The sequence below is a fragment of the Mus caroli genome, unplaced genomic scaffold (assembly GCF_978045245.1).
Source record: "Mus caroli unplaced genomic scaffold, Mus_caroli_1 scaffold_5, whole genome shotgun sequence".
NCBI classification, from domain to species: domain Eukaryota; kingdom Metazoa; phylum Chordata; class Mammalia; order Rodentia; family Muridae; genus Mus; species Mus caroli.
In genome coordinates, this window is record NW_028227260.1 from 19,664,869 (window position 1) to 19,690,279 (window position 25,411).

The 25,411-nt window shown below is 41.4% G+C and overlaps 1 protein-coding gene across 1 annotated transcript; it reads right to left on the bottom strand.

Moving 5' to 3' along the window:
- Positions 1-25,411, bottom strand: Gpr143 (G protein-coupled receptor 143). Its single transcript, XM_021154006.2, has 9 exons — positions 25,162-25,411; positions 22,249-22,358; positions 21,163-21,257; positions 17,321-17,413; positions 14,500-14,609; positions 12,183-12,291; positions 9,774-9,891; positions 9,008-9,245; positions 1-95 (listed from the first exon to the last, which is right to left on the bottom strand). The coding sequence occupies exons 1-9, from the start codon at positions 25,409-25,411 to the stop codon at positions 1-3; spliced, it is 1,218 nt and encodes a 405-aa protein (XP_021009665.1).

A 25,411-nucleotide genomic window follows, 5' to 3' on the forward strand; every position in this document is an offset into this window, starting at 1 on the left:
TCAGAGTTCCCCCTGGGCTTGGGAAATGGAGTCAACTTCCTTTATGTTGCAGGACCCAGTTGCAGTATGGATTTCAACAGTACTGGCATCTGAATCTGAAAAGGAAAAGAGCAGGCCTTGTCAGGGCTGAGGTCCTCGAAGGTTTGGACTTGTTTTGTTATCAAAGGGTCACATGTAGAACAGGCTGGCCTCAAAGTTGAAATATATTCAAGAAGGACCTTGAACTTCCAATCCTCCTACTTCCTCCTCCAAAGTGGTAGAATAACAAATATGAATCATCATATTCATTTTATATGATGCTCGGAACTGAACTCAGAGCCTCATGCTAGCTAGCCAAGTACTGTGCTAACATTGTCAGCCCCTAGAAAGGGGGGTTTCAACTTCAGAAAATGTTGCTAGTACTCAACAACAAAATGAGACTTTATCTTTCTTTTTCTTGAAAGAAAGAAAGAATAAATGAATGAATCTTAGTCAAATATTAGCATCTAAGGCCAAGTTTAGTGGTACACACTTTAATCCCTTCATGAGAAGTCAGGCAATTTTCTGTGAATTTGAGGCCAGCCTAGTAGTATACATAGCAAATTACAGGAAAGCCAGGACTACATACAAAGACTCTGTCTCAAAAAATAATTAACATCAATATTGCCTGTGTATGTGTGTAAAAAGAAAAAATAAGGGGAAAAGGAAAAACCTCTACATCATCCCTGTGATGGTTTGTATATGCTAGGCCCAGGGAGTGGCACTATCTGTAGCCTGTTGGAGTAGGTGTGTCACTGTGGGTGAGGACTATAAGACCCTCATCCTATCTGCCTGGAAGCCAGTATTTTGCTAGCAGCCTTCAGATGAAGATGTAGAATTCTTAGCTCCTCCTGCACCATGCCTGCCTGGATGTTGCCATTTTCCTGCTTTGATGATTATGGACAGAACCTCTGAACCTGTAAGCCAGCCCCAATTAAATGTCCTTATTATAAAAGTTGCCTTGGTCAGGGCTGGTGGGATGGCTCAGCAGGTAAGAGCACTGACTGGTCTTTAGAAGGTCCTGAGTTCAAATCCCAGCAACCACATGGTGGCTCACAACCACCCATAATAAGATCTGACGCCCTCTTCTGGTGTGTCTGAAGTCAGCTACAGTATACTTATGTATAATAATAAATAAATCTAAAAGAAAAAGTTGCCTTGGTCATGCTGTGTGCTCACAGCAGTAAAACACTAAGACAATCCCTTACTATATTAAATCCATTCATTCAGAGAAAAAAAATGAAATAAACCCTATAGAATCATTTCAGGCGTCTGACACATGGTTCCAGAGAAAATAATTACGGTGGCCCTGGATTCCTGGATGTGCCTGAGATGTACAAAGGAAGGACAGAGTCCATCCACGGGAAGTTGTGGGGCCTCCTGACTGGCTACCTGCACTCAGCTCCAGAAAGGCCCAGAATGAAGCAATCTATGTTCTCTGCAAAACTTGTTCTTGTCCTCATATACAGTGCTAATAGTTTTCTTTTACCTTACAACCCCCATTCTTCAGCACCAAGAAGCCCCCAAAACTATCTCTCCATCTTTCAAGGGGCTGTAATTTAAACACCTACCAAGATATACAACAGCACATGCCTGGCAATGCTTTGCCAAGCAAGTTTCCTTGTTCTGATCATAAACTAGACTCCTAGATATAGTGATTAGGGGACAAATTATGCTTCTCATATGGCATAGCACACACATTCAAATAATCTCTGAGTTAGTTGGTGCTCATTTCATAGGAAGCTAAAGGAAGGAGACCTTTCTCTCTGGCCTTCGTGTCTGGAACCTGTGAGAGCATGAAAGAGAAAGAGAAGAGAAAGAAAGAGGCAGAGCTTTTAAGAGCCATTGCTAGGTTTTCTTCAGAACAATTAATTTTGTAACTTAACACATTCTCTCTTTAGTTTCCAGTTAAGAAACTCAAAGACAAACCAGTCACACACATTGAATAGCCTCGTGTGGCTCATTTCACCTGGTTTTCCTTGGATCCCATCATTGTTCTCTGGTCCTGCTCTGTTTTCTTACTAATCAATTTCCCCTTTGTTTTAGAATGTGACATGACTTGCAGGCAGCAGTCACAGCACAGTAAAATGGGTGGGAAAGTAAGTTCAATAAGAAAGGCAAAATAAAACATTCTCATCAAGGGTCACCCTGCAGGTCTACTTAATCACTTGACTAGCACTCCTTCCTTCCTGGTAGCAAAATCCTTTGGAACAAACAGCAGACTTATTCTTTTGCTCCCAAAATACCCAGGAGAACTGGCTCTAAGCCAGGGTAGGAACTGGGTATGGAAAATTCAAAGATGGAAGTCATGAAGTAAGGGGGCCTTTCCCAGTATGCACAGGCAAACAGTCTCTAAGCTCCACCAATGGACCTTGCTTACTTCTGCATCCTCACAGATCACTCCTGTCATTCCTCAGGTAGTCTAATCTACCTACCTCTCCCCTCCTGGTCCTGCCAAAGGCCATTCCACAGCTCTTTTTCTGCCTGTAATGCATCTTTCAATTTTCTCATGACTCTCTCCTGTGTTTAATTTTGGTCTCAATTCGGGGTGTTATCTCATCCATAGAGAAACTTCTGGGTTACCCTATTGAATGAAATACCAGTTCGCTACCTAACTCTCTCCCTGATTAATGGTTCCTATTCTTAACAAATTAGGTATTGAAGTCAGAGTCACTTGCATGTTAAACAAGCTCTTTTCATCTGAATTATATAAACTGCACCCTAAAGGGTTCTGGTCCATAGTATTTCTCACTACTTAGATATCATATTGCATGATCACTGTGGACTTTCTGTATTTGCTTTCTTTCTTCGTCTAGAATGAAGCACTCAGTAAACATAATTAATGCCTCAGCAGCAGTGAGATGAGCCGTTGGAAGCTGGAGCAGCTTTAACACTGATGACCTAAGGAGAGCAGGAAGAATAGCAGTTTGAACAGAGGCAAACACCATACTGCAGGATTACTCTAATGCACTGTGGCCTGTTAGGAAACAAGCAGCCAGACCTTCCCCAGGGACAGATGCATCTAAGAAGATACAGGCATGATGAACACAAAGCAAATGTGATTCCCTCAGGGAATCTAGAGAAAGGAACAAAGGAATAATGTTTGGCCAGGCCCGGATTTTGAGTGTGGGTGCTATCATGGGTATAGAGGACAACCATTTGGCTAGAGTGGCCAGGGACAAGCTGGAAAGGCTTTTAAGAGCTTCCAGAATAGCACTTCTGTAGGAGGGGCTGGCTAAAGGCACTTGGAAAAGATTTAATTCTCACAGGGTCAGCTGGGTTATGAACTCATCTTGGGTGTGTGAGAACTCATGTGGGATTTTGTGGGTTTGTTCAAAAAAGACCCAGCTGAGTATCATAAGGTGACTTGTGATCAAGGTCTTTGCTGAGGATACTCCCCCATGACCTCACACTTAAGGACAAACTCAGAGTCCCATGGTTTTGTAAAGTGTCTTTTACTCCCTACACCCATCTCCATGGAAAACAGTGATGCATAAGGAGTCTCTCAAAGGCAAAATTGCAGGAATAAAACCAGTCTCAGGAAGTTCCATTTGTTCTAAGTCAGATAAGGGATTGGGTTCTGGACTCTAGCAAGCCTGACTGGCCTTGAGGCTTTTTTTTTTTTCTTATAAGTCTCCAGGAAGAGAGGGTATTGAGAGAGGAAGACTCTGGAGACAGTTCAGCATGGTTACTAGGGTATTGACTAGTTCCCTATTCATGCAAAGTCTGTTAATATAGGGTGACCATGACCTCATAATATCAAACAGCCAACCCCTAGCAATGAAGTTCTTCATAATCACAAGCCTGGAGCAAGAGGACCGAGCAATGGTGAACATAGTTCTTTTTATGATGTAATGATATTTCATTAAATGGATGTGCACTCTTTTCCAAAAACCTCTAAAACTGAACCATATTAAACTTCTCTTAAAAAGAAGTTTTCCGGGCTGGAGAGGTGGCTCAGCGGTTAAGAGCTCTGACTGCTCTTCCAAAGGTCCTGAGTTCAAATCTCAGCAACCACATGGTGGCTCACAATCATCCATAACAAGATCTAACTCATTCTTCTGGGGTGTCTGAAGACAGCTACAATGTACTTACATACAATAAATGAATACATCTCTTTAAAAAAAAAGAAGTTTTCCTCAGAATTTTTGTTGCTGCACAAAGAAATAACTAAAACATCACTAGACCATACAGGACAATAGTAACCAAAAGAGATATAGAAATCTTTTTAAATGCACTATATTACTCTAAGAAGCAAAACACTTAAAATGATTTCATTTCTGTGTAACAGCTCTCTTTGTTCTTTGCAGTTCCATATATGCAAATTCCTGCATAGAGCCACCATACAAAATGGTGGTAACTTTTTCTTAGGAGTCATTTTAATTTAGCTATGTTCAGGGTAAAGAAGTGTAAGCTTAAGACCTTCACTGAACCCCCACTTCTCAGACTTTTGCAGGAAATACTTACTCTGTGCTTGAAGAATGCTTCAAAAAAAAAAAAAAACTGACCCAGAAGATAAGCAAACAACACATCCCTGTGGATTCTAAACTGACAGCTGCCTTTTCCTCTTTTTTTTAGTTAATTAATTAATTTGACAGGGGCTGTTGTTTTCTTTTGTATATTTATAGTACCGGGGGCAGAACCCAGGGCCTTGTACGGAGTAGTCAAGTGCTCTTACTGAGCTATACCTCTATCCTGATGCCTGCTATTTTTACAAAAATTCTTTTTTCTTTTACATAGGCTCTCCTTTGCTTCCCTTTTCCTCCACTTTTTTTCTCAAATCAATACTTTTGAAGGGTGGTGCACAGCTTTAATCCCAGCAATTGGGAGCAGGGGGAGGTTCAAATTCTGTGAGCATGAGGATAGCCTGGTCTACAGAGCAAATTCCAGGACAGCCATAGCTGTGTACAGAGAAACCCTATCTCGAAAAATAACAAAACAAAAAATTAACAATTTTTTTTTTTTTTTGAGACAGGGTTTCTCTGTATAGCTCTGGCTGTCCTGGAACTCACTTTGTAGACCAGGCTGGCCTCAAACTCAGAAATCCGCCTGCCTCTGCCTCCCAAGTGCTGGGATTAAAGGCATGCACCACTTCGCCCGACTCAACAGGGATTAAAGGCATGTGCCACCACGCCCGGCTCAACATTTTCAATGATTAATAGAATAGACTATAATAGAGTAGAATAATAATTTTGAGTATTTTAAATTTGTCCAATAAACTATGAGGGCAGGGTTTATGGTCCTTGCTGCAATCCCATGATACAACTCCTAATACAGGGCCTGATGGAGTTCTTTACAGTCAACAGTCCTTGCTAAGAAAAAAAAATCAGAAAATGAGTATTTCCATACTATGAAATGTTACTCAGCCATAAAATAACTGTATGCTGATGTGTGCTACTGGATGAACCTTCACAAATTTAGGCTATAAAGTCAGACAGAAAAGAACAAATACTGAATAGGAGATGTGTAAAACATTCATACACATAGAAAAATTCGTGGCTGGCAGGAATAGAGAGGGCTGAAATTGTAGCTTAGTTGGTAAAGTGCTTGTCTAGCAGGCAGAAAGTCATAGATTCAATGCCATCACCTTGTAAACTGAGCATGGTACTATACTCTCATAATCTCAGCACCGGAAAATGGACGCAAAATGATCAAGAGTTCAAAGTCAGCATGGGCTTGAAGCATGATCATGAGACCCAGTTGCATGTGTGTGTGAGAGAGAGAGAGAGAGAGAGAGAGAGAGAGAGAGAGAGAGAGAGAGAGTGAGAGAGAGAGAGAGAGAGAGAGAGAGAGAGAGAGAGAGAGAGAAAGAGAGAGAATGGGAAGTGTTCATAGTTTCCAAAATGCACTAAACCCTTTAAAGGATAAATAAAATGGTATTTGAATTATATACAACCGTGGATTCTCTTTTTTCCCCCTTGGGACTATAGAGGGTGTCTCAGGTCTTCCTTAATCTGCCAGAACCTCTTCCTTTTCTTTGAAAAGAATTGAAATAAGACTTGGGGGTGTGGTTCTATTGTGTAGCAAAAAGTTGGCATCGGTAACATATTAGGTTCCATTTGAAGCACTACAAAAAAAGGAAAAAAGATCAGCAAAGAAGAGATCCTAAAGACAGCAGCCATTATGAACAATGGCCCTGTTTCTTTTCCTGTTGGACCTTTGTTCATTGTTTTTTTTTTTTGTTTGTTTTGTTTTGTTTTTTAGTTTTTCGAGACAGGGTTTCTCTGTATAGCCCTGGCTGTCCTGGTAAAGACTTTAAAAGCTTTCAGCCTGTGAGCAACAGTCCTGAGCAACACTGGCTGCTGGAAGGAATAGAAACAAGAAGAGTTTGATTGATGCTGTTTGAAGTGGTAGAAGGAAGTAGGGTGCAGGGACCAGATGTAATGGGGTTTACTGTTATTGTGGGATTTTATTATAGTGTCAAAAATGGCTCAGCCATTTTGAGCCATCAGCATGGGAATTCAGACACACATAAATAGTTCTAGATGTAACTTTTTACTCCTGCCCCAGGTAGTATCAATAATTTGGCATTCTGACCGGAGTCTCAATTTGTTTGTTTGTTTTTTTTTGTTTTTTTTTTTTTTTTTTTGGTTTTTTGAGACAGGGTTTACTCTGTGTAGCCTTGGCTGTCCTGGAACTCACTTTGTAGACCAGGCTGGCCTCGAACTCAGAAATCCGCCTGCCTCTGCCTCCCGAGTGCTGGGATTAAAGGCGTGCGCCACCACGCCCGTCCCGGAGTCTCAATTTGTATGTCCCTGTTTTTCATGAATTACAGGGGCAACATCAGAAGCATAAAGGCTGGGGTATGGCTGGAGTTGCAGCAATAGCTCAGTATAGATGAGGCCCTGGCTACTACTCCAGCACAGCCAGAAAAAGAGAAAGTCCCTAAACACATAGTTTATCTGTCTTGTAGGTCTAGCCAAAAGAGCTCCTCTGTTTCCTCTACAGCTCCCCAGTACAACCACACAATACCTTAACCTCTGGGCATCAATCCTCTGGTCATGGATTTCTCTATGTTTTCTCAGACAGATTTGTCCCAAGAATGAACCTTCTTCTGCATATGTGAATAGCAAGAAAGAAAAAGAAGATAGAAGTTCTCTAGCCAATTCTACACATCTTTTCTCAAAATATTCCTCCCTCAGCATGATATAGCTGTCTCCTAAGAGGTTCTGACAGAGCCTGACAAATACAGAGGCAGATGGTTGCAGCCAACCATTACACTGAGCATGGGGTCCCCAATGGGATCTCCAATGGAGGAGTTAGAGAAAGGACTGAAAGAACTGAATGGTTTTGCAACCTCATAGGAAGAACAATAATATCAATCAACCAGACCCCCCCAAGAGCTCCCAGGGACTAAACCACCAACCAACGAGTACACATTGAGGGACCCATGGCTCTAGCTGCATGCATATGTAGCAGAGGATGGCCTTGTTGGGCATCAATGGGAGGAGAGGCCCTTGGTCCTGTGAAGGCTGGATGCCCCAGTGTAGGGGAATTTGAGGGTGGGGAGGCAGGAGTAGGTGAGTGGGTGGGGGAACACCTTCATAGAAGCAGGGGAGGGGGAATGGGATAGGGGCTTGAGGGAAACCAGGAAAGGTGATAACATTTGAAATGTAAATAAAGAAAATATCTGCTGGGCAGTGGTGGCGCACACCTTTAATCCCAGCACTTGGGAGGCAGAGGCAGGTGGATTTCTGAGTTGGAGGCCAGCCTGGTCTACAAAGTGAGTTCCAGGACAGGCACAGCTATACAGAGAAACTCTGTCTCAAAAAACAAAAACAAAAATAAAAAAAAATTTAAAAAGAAAGAAAGAAAAGAAGAGAAAAGAAAATACCCAATAAAAATTTTAAAAAATAAAAATAAAAAAATAAACTAAATAAAAAAAGTTCCTCCTTCTAATTTGGTGTAAAGTTTGTCAGGACTATGTATTTATTGTCTTTGGCTGTGTGTGTGTGTGTGTGTGTGTGTGTGTGTGTGTGTGTGTGTGAGTGCATATAGATAGATGATGTATATGTATCCCAGGTATTACCATGTTCAAAAATGCAAGTTTCTTTAAGCTTTGCAAATGAGACATTTTTCTGATCTGAGGGACACTATGTCCACAGAAGATATTTGTTGCTGTGTAAAGAGTTTCGATTCTCACACTCTAGTGAGCTGAAATCAGAGAGGCTAATAAGCACTCTAAAGTGCATAGCACAGGCAGCAAAATGTAGAAGCAGCTAGCCAATGATAAGGGATGCTGGAGTTTAGCAGCAAAACTACATGTTTTCTATCCATTCTATATGGATCAGCTGAGGATGGGCAGGATTGCTCTGATGTTCCTGAGTAAGTTTGTTGTTGTTTAGATTTATTTTTATTTATGTGTATTATGAGTATATGTGCTCATGTGCCCACCCAGATTAAAGGAGGGCATCAGATCCCCTGAAGCTGGAGTTACAGGCCATTGTAGGTGTCCAATATGGGTACTGGGAACTAAACCCCTGAGTGTTTTTAAATCTGTCTCCTTAGAGTGACAGAAAATTGTAGCAACCATCATCCAAACAGCTGAGGCAGGGGAATTGAATGTTAGAGGCTAGCTTTTGTTTCACAGTGAAACTCTGTCTTAAAAATAAATGAGGGACTGGAGAACTGGCTTAGTCCTTAAGAGCCCTGGCTATTCTAGAAGAGTCCTGTTCAATTCTCAGCACCCACATGGCAGCTTTTACAACCACCTGTAACTTCAGTTTGGGTGGGATCTGACCCCACCTTTTGGCTTCCATGGGTACAGGGTATGAATATGGTACACAGACACACATACAGACAAAACAACCATATACATAAAATGACATAGATTACTAAAAGGGAGAATACATAAAAATGAAAAGAAGTGGAAGAGGGAATGCAAGAGTATAGTGACATGTAAGTTCCCATCTGCAGCTCCCTGCTTAATGAAGGACTTCAAGGGAGTTCTGGAGCTCTGCAGTTCACTTTCCTTGCAATAAAGCATTACCTTCAGACAAAATGCTCAGCACCTCATCAGAAGTATGTCCCCCGACACACACCACCTTCCTGGGGTTTTGATGGGGCACACAGGAACGCACAGGGGTCTGGTACGTGCCCTCAGCAGCAGAGGCAGTCATTGTTTCCCACTGAATCACCATCTTGGGAGGATGGACATCCAGGCTGCATCCTGTCCAGCCATAGAAGGCCAGAGACAAGAGAAGTCCTTGGGCTGGATTCAGTATTCCCTAGGAAGGAAGGCAAAAGAATACATTAAAGTCAAAGGAGTATAGAAAAAGTGACAATCTTCAGTCACCATAATCATAAGTTCCATCCTGCCCAATGGTCTGGTCTTCCTCTGAAACACACACACACACACACACACAAGTAAATAAATCTAATAAAAAACAAATAAAAAAAGATTAACAGTTTGATACTGTGAGTTAACTTCAAATGTCTCATATTCTAGGGCACAGTGACTTAACAGAGATTGCCTTACTTTTATTCATTCCTTCACTCACTCACTCACCCATTTTGCAGTACTGAAAATTGAAGATCAAACCCAGAAACCACTGTCACCAGGCCACAGCTCAGCTCTAAGCCTGTTTAGTAATACAATGACTAAACTTAGCATGGCAGTCCACTAGTGATAACGGTAGTCCATAAACCTTGCAGTGTTTATATATTTACACATTGTACTTCAAATGTTTTTTTTTCCATATTGATTTTCTTCTTCTTTTTTTTCAAGAAGAAAAATTCAGTCGAGATTAGCCTACCATTATAAACCATGTGGTCCTGGCTGCATTCTGGATGCGTTTCAAAGAGCCTCCATGGATATCTGGTTGCATTTCAAGGTAGAACAAAAGACTTTCATTGATGATATTGGACAACCAACTGATAGAAAGAAAATGATCCATAGGTGAAGAAAGCACTCAGTGAAATTCATAGCAACTTTAACTGTAGTCTAAATGTACCAGTTCTTTGTGGCAACATGATCATTTTTGTGGCAAGGAATTGAGTTGGCACCAAGACTTTAATTGGAACACAATTTCTTCTCTTGGTCTAACACAGACCTCAACCAATTCTCCTTGATAGAAACACTTTACAGCACATCAAGGTGTAAAGTTTAGCCTTGTATCAAACTAGAAATCATTCTCCATAAGAGAGGTAACCTTCAATACTTTTTCTTCCCTTTCTTCCTTCCTTCCTTCCTTCCTTTCTTTTTTTTTTTTTTTTTTTTGAAAAGTGACTTAACATTTCAATGGAGTCCAAATGCCATTTTGATGTTTTATATGGAATTAGTGTGTGCTGGGAGGTGGGGGAGGGGCAGGAGGTAATCAGAGGACATCTCTAGGACTCAGTTCTCTCTTACCACCTTGTGAGATGCAGGAATCAAATTCAAGTAGTCAGGCCTGAGCATAAGCGCTGAGCTATTGCACCAATCCTGTGGTATTTTGAAGGAGAATGGCTTCTATAGGCTCATATGTTTGAACACTTGATCCTAGTTGGTGGAATTATTTGGGAGAGATGAGGAAATACACATTTGTTAGAGGAGTGTCACTGGCAGTGAGCTCTGAAGTTTCAAAGGTCCATGGCATCCCCAGTGAGCTTCTTTGCTTCCTTTTTGTGGATTAGGATGTGAACTCTTAGCTGCAGTTTCTCAGCCATGCCAACCTGCCTGCTGTCATACTCTCTGCTATGACGGTAATGAACTCCTATCTTTCTGGAAGTATAAGCCCCAAATAAACCTTTGCTCCTATAAATTGCCTTTGTCACAGTGTTTTATCACAGCAGTAGAAAAATAAACAGTACAAGTCCTTATGTGGATTTTTAAAATGTAAATCTTTGTAGGTCCCTGGAATGTAAAATAGCAAGGTGAATATATAAGCTGCAGATAATTTAGACCTATCCTAGGAGGGCAAATAAATAAAAGTCCTTGTGCCAGGGGGATTAATACACTGAGTTCTGAATGGTACTGATTCATTACTGTTGTTATAACAATCTTTTGGGGAAGGAGGTTGAGTGGGTCTTTCCAAGACAGAGTTTCTCTTTGGGCTCTAGCTGTACTAGAACTTGCTCTGTAAGAGGATCTATGGTCGGTTTTTAGCACTCTCATGGTGACCCACAAATGTCTGTACCTTGTGGGTACAATGCCACATATCTTTAATCCCAGAGGCAGGCATATTTCTGAGTTCCCAACAGCCAGTGCAACACAGTGAGACCTTGCCTCCATCTTAAAAAACAAAAAGAATTGGTAACTCCAGGGGAATCTGGGCATCCTTTTCTGGTTTCCAAACATGCACATAGTGCATATACATATACACAGCCAAAATGTTTAAACACACAAAATAAACAGCATGACTGTTCCTTGATTTTGCTTAGCCCAACAATGGGATGAAATATCAGGTGCATATGGCATAAATATTTGAAAACTGAACACACAGCTAGGCCTGGTGATACATGTCTACAATCCCAGTGCTTTGACAGGCAGAGGCAATGGACTCAATCACTGAAAATTCAAGGCTACCTAAGACAGTGAGACACTGTCTCAAAACAATAACAAAATAGAAAGAAAGAAAGAAAGAAAGAAAGAAAGAAAGAAAGAAAGAAGGAAGGAAGGAAGGAAGGAAGGAAGGAAGGAAGGAAGGAAGGAAGGAAGGAAGGAAGAAGAAAGAAAGAAAGAAAGAAAGAAAGAAAGAAAGAAAGAAAGAAAGAAAGAAAGAAAGGGAGAGAAAAGAAAAGAAAAACTAGCAAAATCTTTCTTTAAAAAGAAAAATAAAACAAACCTTGAACACTTTATTTCTTTTTTTTTGTTTTTTTTGTTTTGTTCTGTTTTTTGAGACAGGGTTTTTCTGTGTAGCCCTGGCTGTCCTGGAACTCACTCTGTAGACCAGGCTGGCCTCGAACTCAGAAATCCGCCTGCTTCTGCCTCCCGAGTGCTGGGATTAAAGGCGTGCGCCACCACGCCCTGCTGAACACTTTATTTCTTATTCTCATGATTTGATACATAATTGTCATTAAAGTTTTACAAAAAATATGACTTGCTGACCTGCATTGTCTCAAGATTTCCTTTCCAGATTCTTTCCTTTGGAATTCTCAAGTCACATTTGGAGAAGTAAAATGGCAAGTTGGCACATCCTTCTCACTAATACAATCAACAACAAAAATACTAGAAGAAAGGTTACCATGCAATTAACACCAGCATTATTTTGAAAAAACGGGTCTTGATCACAGCCCCCATCAGTCTCTCATTCTCTGTGTAAACACCTTTTCTTCCTTTCAGTAAAGAGGCCACTGTAGAAGTATAAAGGAACATCAGACAACATTTATGACTTACATTAACTCCATAACAGAGAAGAAAACCATAGCAGATACGAACCCTTACACACAGTCAGAAAAGCATGAAGCAAAACCCATTACTGACAGTCATTACAGTGTTGCATCTGGTGTCCTTATAAATACCAGGGCCATACATATACACAAACATATGTTATATATATATATATTTTTCAATTTGAAATAACTTTTTATGTGTGGGATACTAGAAATAAAACCTAGGGCCCTGTGCATGCTAGGCAAGTGATCTACCACTATTTAAGCTTGACTTACTCTACCCAGAGAATTGCTACATAACTGTACCTTCTCCCAGTATGAACATTATGCACAAATATAGGACTTTTGTACAGCTGAGAAATTAACACTGGTAATTCATTAACTGGACTCCTGATTTTATTAGTACTTTATTCAAATACTATGTTTTTAAAGGTTTATTTTATACATTCTAAAATAATTTATACTTTTATTTTAGAATATTGAAAAAGTTAATATTTCTCCTTACAGAGAAATTAGAATATCTCTTTAGAGAAGAGTTAATAATCCATGGTACCTCAAGACATATGGAACCACTAGAACATTATAGTGTTTGGCCAAGGCATGTCCACTGCTTTGATAAAAACCACTACTTGTATATAATTTCTAAAACAAAAATTCCTATATGTAAATGTAAATAAAAAATATCCATCCAATGGCAATAAGTTCCTATTACTAATAATAGATGTTTTTAAATTATTTTTTTAAAACCGGGCGTGGTGGCGCACGCCTTTAATCCCAGCACTCGGGAGGCAGAGGCAGGCGGATTTCTGAGTTCGAGGCCAGCCTGGTCTACAAAGTGAGTTCCAGGACAGCCAAGGCTATACAGAGAAACCCTGTCTCGAAAAACCAAAAAAAAAAAAATTATTTTTTTAATTCTATAACCAAGAGCTAGAGAGATGCTTCAATGGTTAAAAGCACTTCCTGCTCTTGGTTCCTAGCAACCACGTGGTAGCCCACAACCACCTGTAACTTCAGTTCCAGAGAATCTGATGCCCTCTTTTTGCCTCTACGTGCATGTAATCCACATAAACTCAGGTAGGCACACCCACATAAACATAAAAATAGTAAATAAATAAATCTTTTTTCAGTTCAACCAACTGTTGATACTTAGGCATAAAAGTATATTTAATGCACCACATTTAAAAGAAGATAGGAAAAGATGCATCTAAAGTGCCAATAGTTTATCACTAGTGATAGAAACTTTAAGCACTCTCTTTAGAAATTTCTACAACTTCTAATTCTTAAATGACCTTTCTGTGGAGACCAATGTGCAAATCAATGCCTTAATTCACATTCTACCCAAGAGATGCAAAGAAGCATAAGACGAATGGGCACTCACTCCATCTCACTTGAGGAGGTGGTAGGGCTGAGACACACAGGTCTCTAGTCCTAGCTGTAAGAGTCATGTCCCTCTTCTGACTCACTATCTCCCTCTAATCTAGTTTTTTCAATCGCAATGGATCTGTTTCCTTTGTTCCAAATCCTGCTTCCTGCACATCTGACAAAATGCATAGGCTAAATGAGTACATAGGAATGACCAGATACTGAGTCCATACCTCATCCCTTCCCCTTATCTACCTCTTGCTCTATCTACTTCTATGTTGCCTCTACAGTTTTAAAAAGTCACCTTCAGGTCCTTTATACTAAGGGCAGACTCTGGAGGAGCCCAGCATAGAAGTAAAGCCTCAACTAAAACTCATGGTCTTTAGCTAAGCAAATGTCAGCAAAAACACTGTGTAGTAAATAAGTAAATAGGCTTTCACGTTTCATGTATTAAACAAGGTCAGTTAGTCCAACTGTATTCTGCTCATGTCTTTTTTGTTTAATGTTTTTGAAAGATGCATTTATTTTGTGTATGTGTATACACTGTTTGCTGACACTCCAGAAGAGGGCATCAGATCCTATTACAGTCAGTTGTGAGCCATCATGTGGTTGCTGGGAATTGAACTCAAGACCTCTGGAAGAGCAGCCAGTGCTCTTAACCACTGTCTGCTCATGTCTTTGAAGAAAGATGAATATGGTCAATTCTCATGTGTAATTCCAGATGAAACAGCTATATTTTTATATGTATCCAAGGCATGCAGATGTACTCAATGTCCATATACCAAGAGTAATTCTCCCAAGATTTACCTGAAGTCACTGTCTTGTGAAACAGGATTGGGTTGGCCACCAGGACAAGCAGAAGTGGCAAGTATGTGGTGACATAATGGGGGATGGCATGGTCCAGGCCCTTCTCACACCTTAAAAGAAGAATATCAAAACATTCTCCTTTAAAGAAAAGCTTTGGCTGAGATGGGCCACTTACCTGGAAGCTGAGATAAGAGGTTAGAGCACAGAGGGAAATGCAGTAGTCTGCTCCTAACTATGTCCAAAGGAAATCTGACTCGTTTTTCTTGTCTAAAAACAAGTAATGCATTACAGGGTGTTGAAGAAGATGGGTCATATTCCTGTCTCATGAATGGGAGGAGTAACAGAACATCCCACTGGGGGAACCTTTTAAAGGCCTCCTGGGAAACCAAAAGAATGCAAAAAAACATTCTGGAGTGATAGGTTTCTCTGTACTGTGTCTCTTCACAGTTTTACACACACACACACACACACACACACACACACACACACAATTCAAGTGGAGGTGGAAACAAATGAACCCATTAAAGTACTAGGCTTTGAGTACTTGCCCAGTAACATAAATAAGACCCACTCCCTATCCCTGAGCAACTGAGAAACTCAAAATAAAGAAGTTTAAAATTTATAATAAGCTATGTAATGGTGCAGGCCTTTAATCCCAGCACTTGTGAGGTAGAGCCAGCTGAATCTCTGAGTTTGAGACCCACCTAGACTACATAGTGAATTCCAGGACAACTAGAACTATATAATAGAGATTCCCCTGCCTCAAAAAAAAAAAAAGATTTAAAATTAAATATGTTCTTATCATTAATAACAAAACTCTCAACAGTTCTTTTCAGGGCATCTAATGAGAATTTCTACAAATTAATAATTGAAATCATTGGTCAACTTAGGATGCAATGGAAGGCCATGCATTCATGTCATAAAGGTAGGCTCAGATATTGAGAGCAATTGTTGCTCTTGAAGAGGATATGGGTTCAATTCCTAGTACATATATATTTGCAATCATCAGAGGATCCTGTGCCCTCTTCAGATTTCATCAGGCACTGTGTGCATACATAGTGCACATACATACCTGAAGCAAAACACTCATATCCATACTTTTTAATCTGAAAAAAAGAGGGTAAGAACTATCAGCTAGGACACACATGATGTAAGAGAAGAAAAATGGCTGAGAAAAAGTGAGAAGTGAAGCCAAATTAGGGCACAGACAGCTCAGGCACAAAGAGAGAGGTCAATAAGCCTTTATGGTACCTACTCCTAGTACAAACGTTCTTCATCTTTGAAGGCTAAATGTGGTCTGAAAAAAGTCCAGGCCAATCAACAAAACAAGAGAAGGGGGAGAAGAGATTCTGACAGAAAGGCAAAAAGGAAATGACAGATGAAAGTGAGGGTGTACTCAAAGAATGTCCAGGGTTCCAAAACATGGGTAGCACAGGAATAAAAGGTAGTCATGCATCAAGACTAAATCTGAGTCATCTACCCAAAGCATTTGAGTACCGAGGGACTCCTTGCAAGCCATGAATCAATGGAACTCTCAAGCTCACATTTTTTTCTGGGAGTTTCCAGGTCCCACAGGAAAGCATATGAGAAAGGAAAGGACTTTTCAGTTAAGTGTGTTCAACTCTAATAGATATAGTACTGTTGTCTGTTTTTTTTTTTTTTATAACTTCTCCAGAAAGCAGACTATGCCATGAACCTGCACAGAACTCCCTGAGAGTACTAATAGTTGATAAGGTGTAATGGTTTAAATGAGAAATGTCCTCCACAGGCTCAGGTATTTGAACACTTGGTCCCCCGTTAGGAGTGTTATTCAGGAGGTGGTGCACATCCTTGCTGGAAGAAGTAGATCACAGGGTGGTGTTTTTGGATAAAGATGTGATCTCTCAGTTTCTTTTCTTTTCTTTCTTTTCTTTTCCGTTGTTCTTGTTGTTGGTTTTTGGTTTTTGGTTTTTTTTGGTTTTTTCAAGACAGGATTTCTCTGTGTAGTCCTGGCTGTCCTGGAACTCACTCTGTAGACCAGGCTGGCCTCGAACTCAGAAATTCACCTGCCTCTGCCTCCCAAGTGCTGGGATTAAAGGCGTGCGCCACCACACCCGGCAATCTCTCAGTTTCTTGATCCTGCAACCATGGCTGCTACTTGCTAACACACCTCCCCTACCCTATGGACTCTTATCCCTCTGGAAGAGCAAGCTCAAATAAATTCTCTTAAGTTACCTTTAGTCATGGTATTTTATCATAGCAACAGAAAAGTAATTAATAATAAAAAAAGGCAACACCAAAGTGGAGGCACACACGCAACTAAGAAACTGAAAGCAGTCAAAAAAGTTCTACACTATGGGTCAGCAAAGTTATCCTGAGGAAAATATGGTTCATTTATTTCAACTTCATGGTCTCTGTTGCAACTTCTAAATTCTGTCTCTGTAAATCAAAGGCAGCCACAGACAGCACATAAACAAGTATAGCTGTGTTCCAATAAAACTTTATTCATAAACATAGACAAAGGGCAAGACTTGTCAGGAGGTCTCTGCTGTACTGAGCTCTGGTTTAAACATCCCTTAAGTCACAGAGACACTGTTTACCTCTGTCTGTTTTCCATGTAAATTTAGAGTTGTCATACTTAGGACCTTGAGGTTTTATAAGTATCTCCATTTGTGGGGAAGGGATCATCTCAAGGCCTCATGCATGTTAACAAAATTCTCTACCACTAAGTTACCTCCTCTGCCCCTCCCATTTTTTTTCCAGTTGGATTAGCTGTAACTGCTTTTCAGTCCTTATTAGAGGCACACAATAGACCAGGAATTGTCTGAATGATGGGGCTTACCTGAACACAGAAGGGTAGTAGAGCATGACTGCACCCTCCACACAGAGCAGCACAGCCAGGCCCCAGGCCATGATGTGGTACAGCAGGATGGTGCTAGGAGAAAACAGAAGAGGGGTGGCCACAGCTAAGAGGGGCCACAAGGCTACCCAGTGGAAATGACTAGATTAAGTTCTGTTCTGCCCAGAGCTTCCTGTGTTGTTGGTGAGGTGTTGTTGGGTTTACATTTTTGTGGTTTCCAAGGTGAAATTCACATTACATAAAATTTGTTATTTGAAAATGAACAGAGCCAGGGGGTGGTGGCACACGCCTTTAATCCCAGCACCTGGGAGGCAGAGGCAGGCGGATTTCTGAGTTCGAGGCCAGCCTGGTCTACAAAGTGAGTTCCAGGACAGCAAGGGCTACACAGAGAAACCCTGTCTCGAAAAAACAAACCCCCACCCCCCCAAAAAAAAACTATGAACATATATATACAGCTATTTGAGTTCCTGTTTTCAATTCCTTGTGTGTGTGTGTGTGTGTGTGTGTGTGTGTGTGTGTGTGAAATTACTGGGTTAAATAGTATTTTCATGCAGTCAGTCAGTTGTTCTAACTAAACTGGACCCCAGCCCCGTCATATGTAATTGTCTGTAATCCAGCTCTAGGGATCCAGGTGATTCTCTTTTCTGACTTCTTCAGGTATCTGTAGTTACATGCAGAAGGCCCAAGATAGTTACACACATATACACACACGTAAAAGTAAATAATAAATAAAGGGGGTGGATATCTTGCATGAAAATCAGACAAAGAGTACAATCTAAAGGCTCAAACTAAGAAGCTGTGTCTCATGACCTGGTGGGAAACTAGACAGCTCAAGTTCTCCAGGCTATCGGAGAGCTTTCTTTTCTTCCTACTTCCTCTTCACTTCCCATTCCAGGCATAGCTCAAATTCCTGCCATATCCTTTTATCTTTATTTTTGCACATACACACCCAGTCCTATCCTTGTCACTCAATCTCCCAGATGACATGGTCTCCTATATGGTATCAGCAACTCTGAAGAATTAGCTTCACACAATGTCAGCTGATCCCATGGAGCAGTGGACAACATTCAAATAGATGCTTCTTTGTGATTGGGCTCCATTAGTCACACACACTAGCTGCCATTCAAGATTCAACAGGATACCTAGCAAATGACATCCACATCCGATTGGGATACTGACTTTGAAGACTAGCTCTATGAACAAAAAGTAAGCTTGTGGATCAGAACAGTGGACCAGGACCTACACTAAGCAGAGAAAGAAGCAGAGACTGGCATACAAAGCTTCTAGAGAAGAACATTTTGTGCCATTTGTCTGGGAAAACACAAGGAAATGACTCCAGCATATTTTGTCTCCCCCATTGTTGACAGTTCCTGGAGTGGCCATCCGCTGGCCTCACAGGGGCAGGAAGCTGGAGGGGGCACAACAGCAATGTTAGTATTGTCAGAAGTCTAGGCTATATGGAGACCCAGCTACCTCAAAGAAGTTCTCTCTATAAGGGGACTCTATTGTTGATGACAGCAGGATCTGCACATTCCACCACATCCTCCCCATACCTTGGGTCACACTGGATGCATTTTACAGAGTGGGGAGTGGGCAGTCCAGGATGCAAGACCAACCAATTCCATGGTCACCCACACTTTGATTTCTTTTTGCAACAGGTTCTCATTATTCAGTCTGAATTGACCTCCAACTACAGATCCTCCTGCCTCAGTCTCTGGGGTACTTGAGATTACTCAAGTGTGCCCCATGGAGACCCATACTGTCATTTTCTTACAATACCATACCTTTAGTCCAAGGCCTTTTTCAAGATCTCAAGCCCTATCTAATAGTGTTTGAAACCTGTATATTCCACACCAGGATGGAGCTACAGTGAAGAGCTGAAATTCAAGCTTTATATCTATCTTAATTACCTTTCTTGGGATTGGATTTAAAAAAGAAAATATTCTTCTGCCGGACAAAGAAAGCAGGTAAGTGCTGACAGGAGCTCAAAGGACATGTGAAGTTTAGCCACCCACATTTGCCAAGTTGAACCATTGCCTTGGAATTCACAAGATACCTCTCCAGTCTCAGTCTCTCAGTGGCCATCTGTAGAAGCAGCTACACTCATTACCCTGGACACCAGCAGCCTCTTCAAAGGGAAGGATAGAGGATGGAGGCTTTGGAAGTGACATTCCCAGCCCAGATTCATTCCAACCAGTGAGAACATACCTACACTTTGCCTATGACGATAAGAGAGTAGGACTAAGAAGTAGGACTTGTACCAGGCACCAAGGTGAGACTCAGTCTGCAGAAACCTGGCATCTTTGTTGCCTATGCTATACGTGCCCTGCTTCTCTGTAATGGGGAGCTCACTCCATTCCTCACAGTGCCTTTCTTTCTTTCTTTCTTTCTTTCTTTCTTTCTTTCTTTCTTTCTTTCTTTCTTTCTTCCTTTTTTTCTTTCTTTCTTTGGTTTTTCGAGACAGGGTTTCTCTGTGTAGCCCTGGCTGTCCTGGAACTCACTTTGTAGACCAGGCTGGCCTCGAACTCAGAAATCTGCCTGCCTCTGCCTCCCTAGTGCTGGGATTAAAGACTTGCGCCACCACGCCCGGCTCCACAGTGTGTTTCTTAGCGCTGATAAAACCTTTCCCTTGTAAAGTTTCTGGGACTCCATGTCCCATGGAGTAAATTTTTACAAGATAGGGCATCCTCAGAAGCCATACTCTGCCCAGATCTTCTAAATGCTGGTGGCGGCATCATCATCATCATCATCCTGCCTGCTGGAATGAATGTTTCCCTCAAACTTATTACCAAAGCCCCTGAGTAGTAGGGGACACAATGGGATAATAACCAGGATGTTATTGTGTGGGATGATATTGAATGTGAGGACTCTCACATAGGGTTTACTTCCAAATCTTGCAAATGTTTGATTTCTCCCTCCCCCACTTTTTGTATGTTTATTTTGATTTGGCCACTGGAATTGAACCCAGGGTCTTTTTGTTTGTTTGTTTTTGTTTTTTGTTTTTCAAGACAGGGTTTCTCTGTGTAGCCCTGGCTGTCCTGGAAATCACTCTGTAGACCAGGCTGGCCTCAAACTCAGAAATCTACCTGCCTCTGCCTCTGCCTCCCAAGTGCTGGGATTAAAGGTGTGCTCCACCATGCCCGGCTCCCAGGGTCTCGAATATATATGCTCTTCACTTGAAATTTCCAACAGTCTCTAACTATTTAATTTCCCAAGTTACTTATTTACAAGGTTGTAAGAATCCTGATGCTTTGAATTTGCCATTGGTATCTTACCAAAGTGAGCTGTCATGTGGTAATAGTGGCAAACATATATAATCCAAACACTCAAGAGGCTGAGGCAGGCTGAGCAGTGGTGGCACACGCCTTTAATCCCAGCACTTGGTAGGCAGAGGCAGGTGGATTTCTGAGTTCGAGGCCAGCCTGGTCTACAGAGTGACTTTCAAGACAGCTACACAGAGAAACCCTGTCTCAAGAAACCAAAAAAAAAAAAAAAATGAAGAAGAAGAAGAAGAAGAAGAAGAAGAAGAAGAAGAAGAAGAAGAAGAAGAAGAAGAAGAAGAAGAAGAAGAAGAAGAAAAGAGGCTGAGGCAGAAGGATTCTAGACTAAAGGGCTAGCCTGGGTTTCATAGTAAGACCAAGTGTCCAAAAATGTTATTATAACAATGAGAAGGCATAGTTATTTCTGGATAGAAGCCCAATTGACAGTTTGATGTATGGTGTGAGCCACACTGCAAAGAACCTTTGAATGCCCAATAGCCTGTCTGAATTTTACTCACAAAACCAGCAAAAACACCCCTATTTGTGTTCCCAGTCAATAAATACCTCCGTCCTGCCGATCTCCTGATCACCAAGTATACATCAACTGCATAGCAAAAGAGCCACCAGAAGCAGGCACTGTACAACAGCTGGATCCACATCTATAATCAACAGGAGTTCAGCATCAAAGATTCGAGCAGCAGGCATGAGGTGTCCTACTCATGCCTTAAATGAGAGGCAGACACAAGTTTTCCTGGAATCATGGGTGAGTGAGCTATCCCATATGGACACATTCTCTGGAACTCAGGGTGGCTGTGACCAATATGAGTATGTATTGGCCCTTTGTTTATATAGTTGGATTTGACATGGAAACTCTGTCATTGGTGTGCTTTTAGACAAGGTAGGTAGAGGTCCATGGTGCCTAGTTTATAATGGAGGAAGGACTCCTGTGGTTTAAGGTAGAAGCTCTCTTTCTGAGAAGGGAAAATTGTGGACCTGAGAAACTCAGACTGTGCTTGGGTAGAAGGGGATGACAAGAGTGGAGTGTGGGTTGCAGCATAAAATCAATGTACCTTACTAAAGTTGGTTGAGACAGGGTAGTCATTGGAATGTATTTAGGAAAACAAAGGGAGTGTGAATGGAATTAAGCTGGGAATTCTGTAGAGAAACTGAGACTCCATATGGCATCCATGCCCTCTACATCATTCCTGTGAGGGGCAGTGCAGTGCAGAAAGCATAGCATGTTTTTCTGTATGAAATATAGGTATTTGCTGAATGATTTATTTATACAAAAATTTCAGACAAAATATTTAATGTACATTTAAATATATTTCATTTAGAAAAACACATCCAATCTCTTCGTTTTTCTCTGTAGCTGGCTTTGATTGGAGCCGTGGACACATTATGGAGAGGGTATATATGTATGTATGTGTGTGTGTGTAAGGGGAAAGCTGAGACACTGATAGGGTCGGGTCATTCTTAGACTTCTGTGTCCATCTGTACCCCAGGTTCACACTGATTCCTGTTCCTCAAGTCCAGGGCAAGACCTGAGAATTACATTCCTCACAGCTCCCAGTGTCTGCTCTGCTGACTTTGAAGACCACCCTGTAGAAGGAGCAAAGGGAGGAGAGTGAACAAAGGAAGGTAACTTACTGCGCTCCCCACACAGAAAGCAGCAGGCCAAATGTCTGTTCCATTCACATTGGAAATGTTTTCAATGAACTCTGGGTAGGCTATCCACACTGTGGACCTGATAACGATTCCTGTATGAGAATTAGAGAATAAAAAACTATTTGTTCCTAATTCAAATCTGAAGCAATCTGGTTGCTTTAGGGGGAGGGATGTAAAAAAGAAAACAAAGGGAGGAAAGAAAGGAGAAAAACAGACATGTTGGTGTATAATGATAAAGAAGAAAATGAAGGCCGAGCATCTGAGTTAATTTTTACTGTCAGAGTTGTCCCAAGCACTTCATTATCTAATCAAACTATAAGCAGAAACAGCATTGACCCTCATTTGTTTGGTGTTTGGGAATTACAGCACCACTAGCAGATCTATATTTTTCACCTGTATCTTTTAATATTCATGTTAGGTACTCATGATATAAGGAGCTGGGAAGATGCATATGTACCACTATGCAGCAATCCATAACATATGTGCTGAGTAATGCACTACTGTTCCTAAACTCTTAAAGCCATATCTTCTAATCACTAAGCCATTCCTAATAATAAAAAAAAAATAATAGCTTTTCTGAAAAGTACTTTAGAATTGTCAGCAATCTAGCTCTTCTTGGAGCTCAATAAAGGTTAGAGGAGAAACTAGGTAGGCATTGTGGTGCAGGATCACGTGTCATTGACTTAAGCCCTCCAGAGGCAGTAGCAGCATTACCTCTCCATAAATTCACTATGGTCACATAATGGGCCTGTCTTCATAGATCTAAAACTGGGCCAGGGGCCTGTGAGATGAGTACTCGTATTTCATATCTTTCAGAAGGGTCAGTCCTCAGCCCTCTCCTGACTTCTGTCCCATATCTACCACCTCATTTACATGATGTTCTGAAGGACAGTGTCCTTTTCCTACTCAAAATATTTAGATACCTCATTATTTCAAAACATTTAGGTTACATGACTAAATTGAATTGATATTGCTATCTACCCTGAGAATATCCTTAAGGAATCAAGAAAACACCAGATTGAATTATCTTGCACTAAACATGATCTATCCCTCGTGGAAAGAAAATAGCTTTTCCAAATATGAGAGAGTGACCTGGGATTTACAGCGTATTCATCTGAACTCAAACTCTTCAGTAAACCTAGTCACATTTTTGTGACTCTCAGCAATGGGACAAAGCAGGTCTGGGCCTTGGCACAGTCAGTCACCTGTATCCAGGGACCTTCTCAAGGTGAAGTACACAGGAAGATGAACACAGGACACACAGCCTTTACCTCAAGGACAAAGAGCAATGACTGAAAACTGCAGTTCTCACACAGGCACAGCACCATCAGGAAATGGCAAAGCATAGACAGAATTTGGGTCTTATTTAACAGTCTCACTATCGCAGACCATATAGGAAACAAATGAATAATACACATGATATGGAGAACTTGGTTTTAATTATTTTAAAGTACAAGTGGCATTGGTGTTACACTGCACAGATATTTTTTTCACTGCACAAATTTTTTAGTTTTTTTTTTTTTTTTAAACTGGAACTTAACAGACAGAAATGCACCAAGTCTGGAATTTGCTTCCAATTAACCCAGCTAGGAGGAAGGGAGAAAGAGAAAGAGAGAGAGAGAGAGAGAGAGAGAGAGAGAGAGAGAGAGAGAGAGAGGAGAGCGAGAGAGGAGAGAGAGAAGAGAATTCTGCAAAGCTAGAGGAGGGACATCTGGAGATTCAGGATACTTCCTTATAATTGTAGACTACCATCATGCATATTGGACAGTTTCCACACAAAGCAGATAAAATAAGTCTAGCTTAGAACTCAGTAAAGTTTATTATGCTCTAGTCGAAAGAGGATATTGGCAAATTCATTTTGCTAAGGGCCAGGTAGTTAACTATGATTTTGCTTTGGTTTGGTTTAGTTTTTTGTGGACCACGGTATCTATTTCCAGCTTTGTACTCTGTCCTAGCAGGGCTAATAGGGTCTCAGATCAGGAGCAGCAGATGCTGGGCAGTGATATATTCCCATAAAACATTATGTAAATTAACGCAGCACTTACAAGCCATCTATCTTCTCTGGGGAGCAGAAAAGATTTTAAAGTGTTGTACCAGATAGCACTTTTTGTACTTGAGGGGCCGTAGATAGAGCTGCTTGGTAGAGCTTTTACCCAGGGGCCCTGGTAATTTCCACAACAGCTCAAAAGACAGTACTTTCAGACAGTGTTTCAAAACAAAAACAAAACAAACAACAAATAAACACAGAAGAAAGAACATGCGCAGGGTAGTTGTGGCCCATGCCTTTAATCCCAGCACTTGGGAGGCAGAGGCAGGCATATTTCTGAGTTCAAGGCCAGCCTGGTCTATAGAGTGACTTCCAGGACAGCCAGGGGCCAGGGTTATACAGAGAAACCCTGTCTCTAAAAGCCAAAAAAAAGAGAAAAAACAAAAAACAAAAAACAAAAAAAGGACATACATACAGATGAAGGTGTCTGGTGTCTATTTCTTCTCATAGAGCTAACCAAGGACCTGCAGTTTTGTTTCTGGATTTTAACTACACCTGATGTCTGAGGTTTCCCTAATAAGTTCCACTAACAAACTCAACAGGATACTTTTGTTAAAGTTCCATGGACGTTAATTTTACCAGTCACTCTGCAGAATTCTCTAGTACTATCCAGTCACCAGGTAAATAGATCCAGCCCTGCTCTGGACCCAAGAGCCAGTCACATATCTCAAAGCTTTTATCTGTTCTCAAACCTAGACTACCCTCTGAGGCCACGCATCTTGGCCAGAGCAAATCCCAAACAGTGAATTCTGTACCATCCTTAAGCGAGGGCAGATCCCGTGAACCCAGTACATTCCACCCTGCCAGCTGCATATCCTAACCCCAAAGAGCTGGCTGCGCGCCCTTACCCAGGCAGCCAAGCAAGTCACAGGCGGTGGCAGCACGGAGGATGTGGACTGAGGCGGCTGGGGATGTCGCAGGCGCCCTGTGACCAACAGATCGGCGCCCTGATAGGAATTGAAGGAGGCCAAGCACCAGGCGGAGAGTGGCGCTTCCCAGGCACAGCGCATGGAACACCCGCGGTTGGAAGCTCAGCACCAGCTGTGTGGCTGCATCCCACGTAGGGCAGCAGAAAATTCCCAGGCGCGGGGAGGCCAT

What these genes read in the sequence shown, in the direction of transcription:
- Gpr143 (XM_021154006.2), bottom strand. Translation starts at nt 25,411, where the DNA reads ATGGCCTCCCCGCGCCTGGGAATTTTCTGCTGCCCTACGTGGGATGCA. An exon ending in AGGAGATCGGCAGGACGGAG is followed by an intron (nt 17,414 to 21,162) that starts GTATTTATTGAC and finishes GTTTTCTCCTAG; the next exon opens with CACCATCCTGCTGTACCACA. An exon ending in GCTGAGCATTTTGTCTGAAG is followed by an intron (nt 96 to 9,007) that starts GTAATGCTTTAT and finishes TTTCCTTTTCAG; the next exon opens with ATTCAGATGCCAGTACTGTT.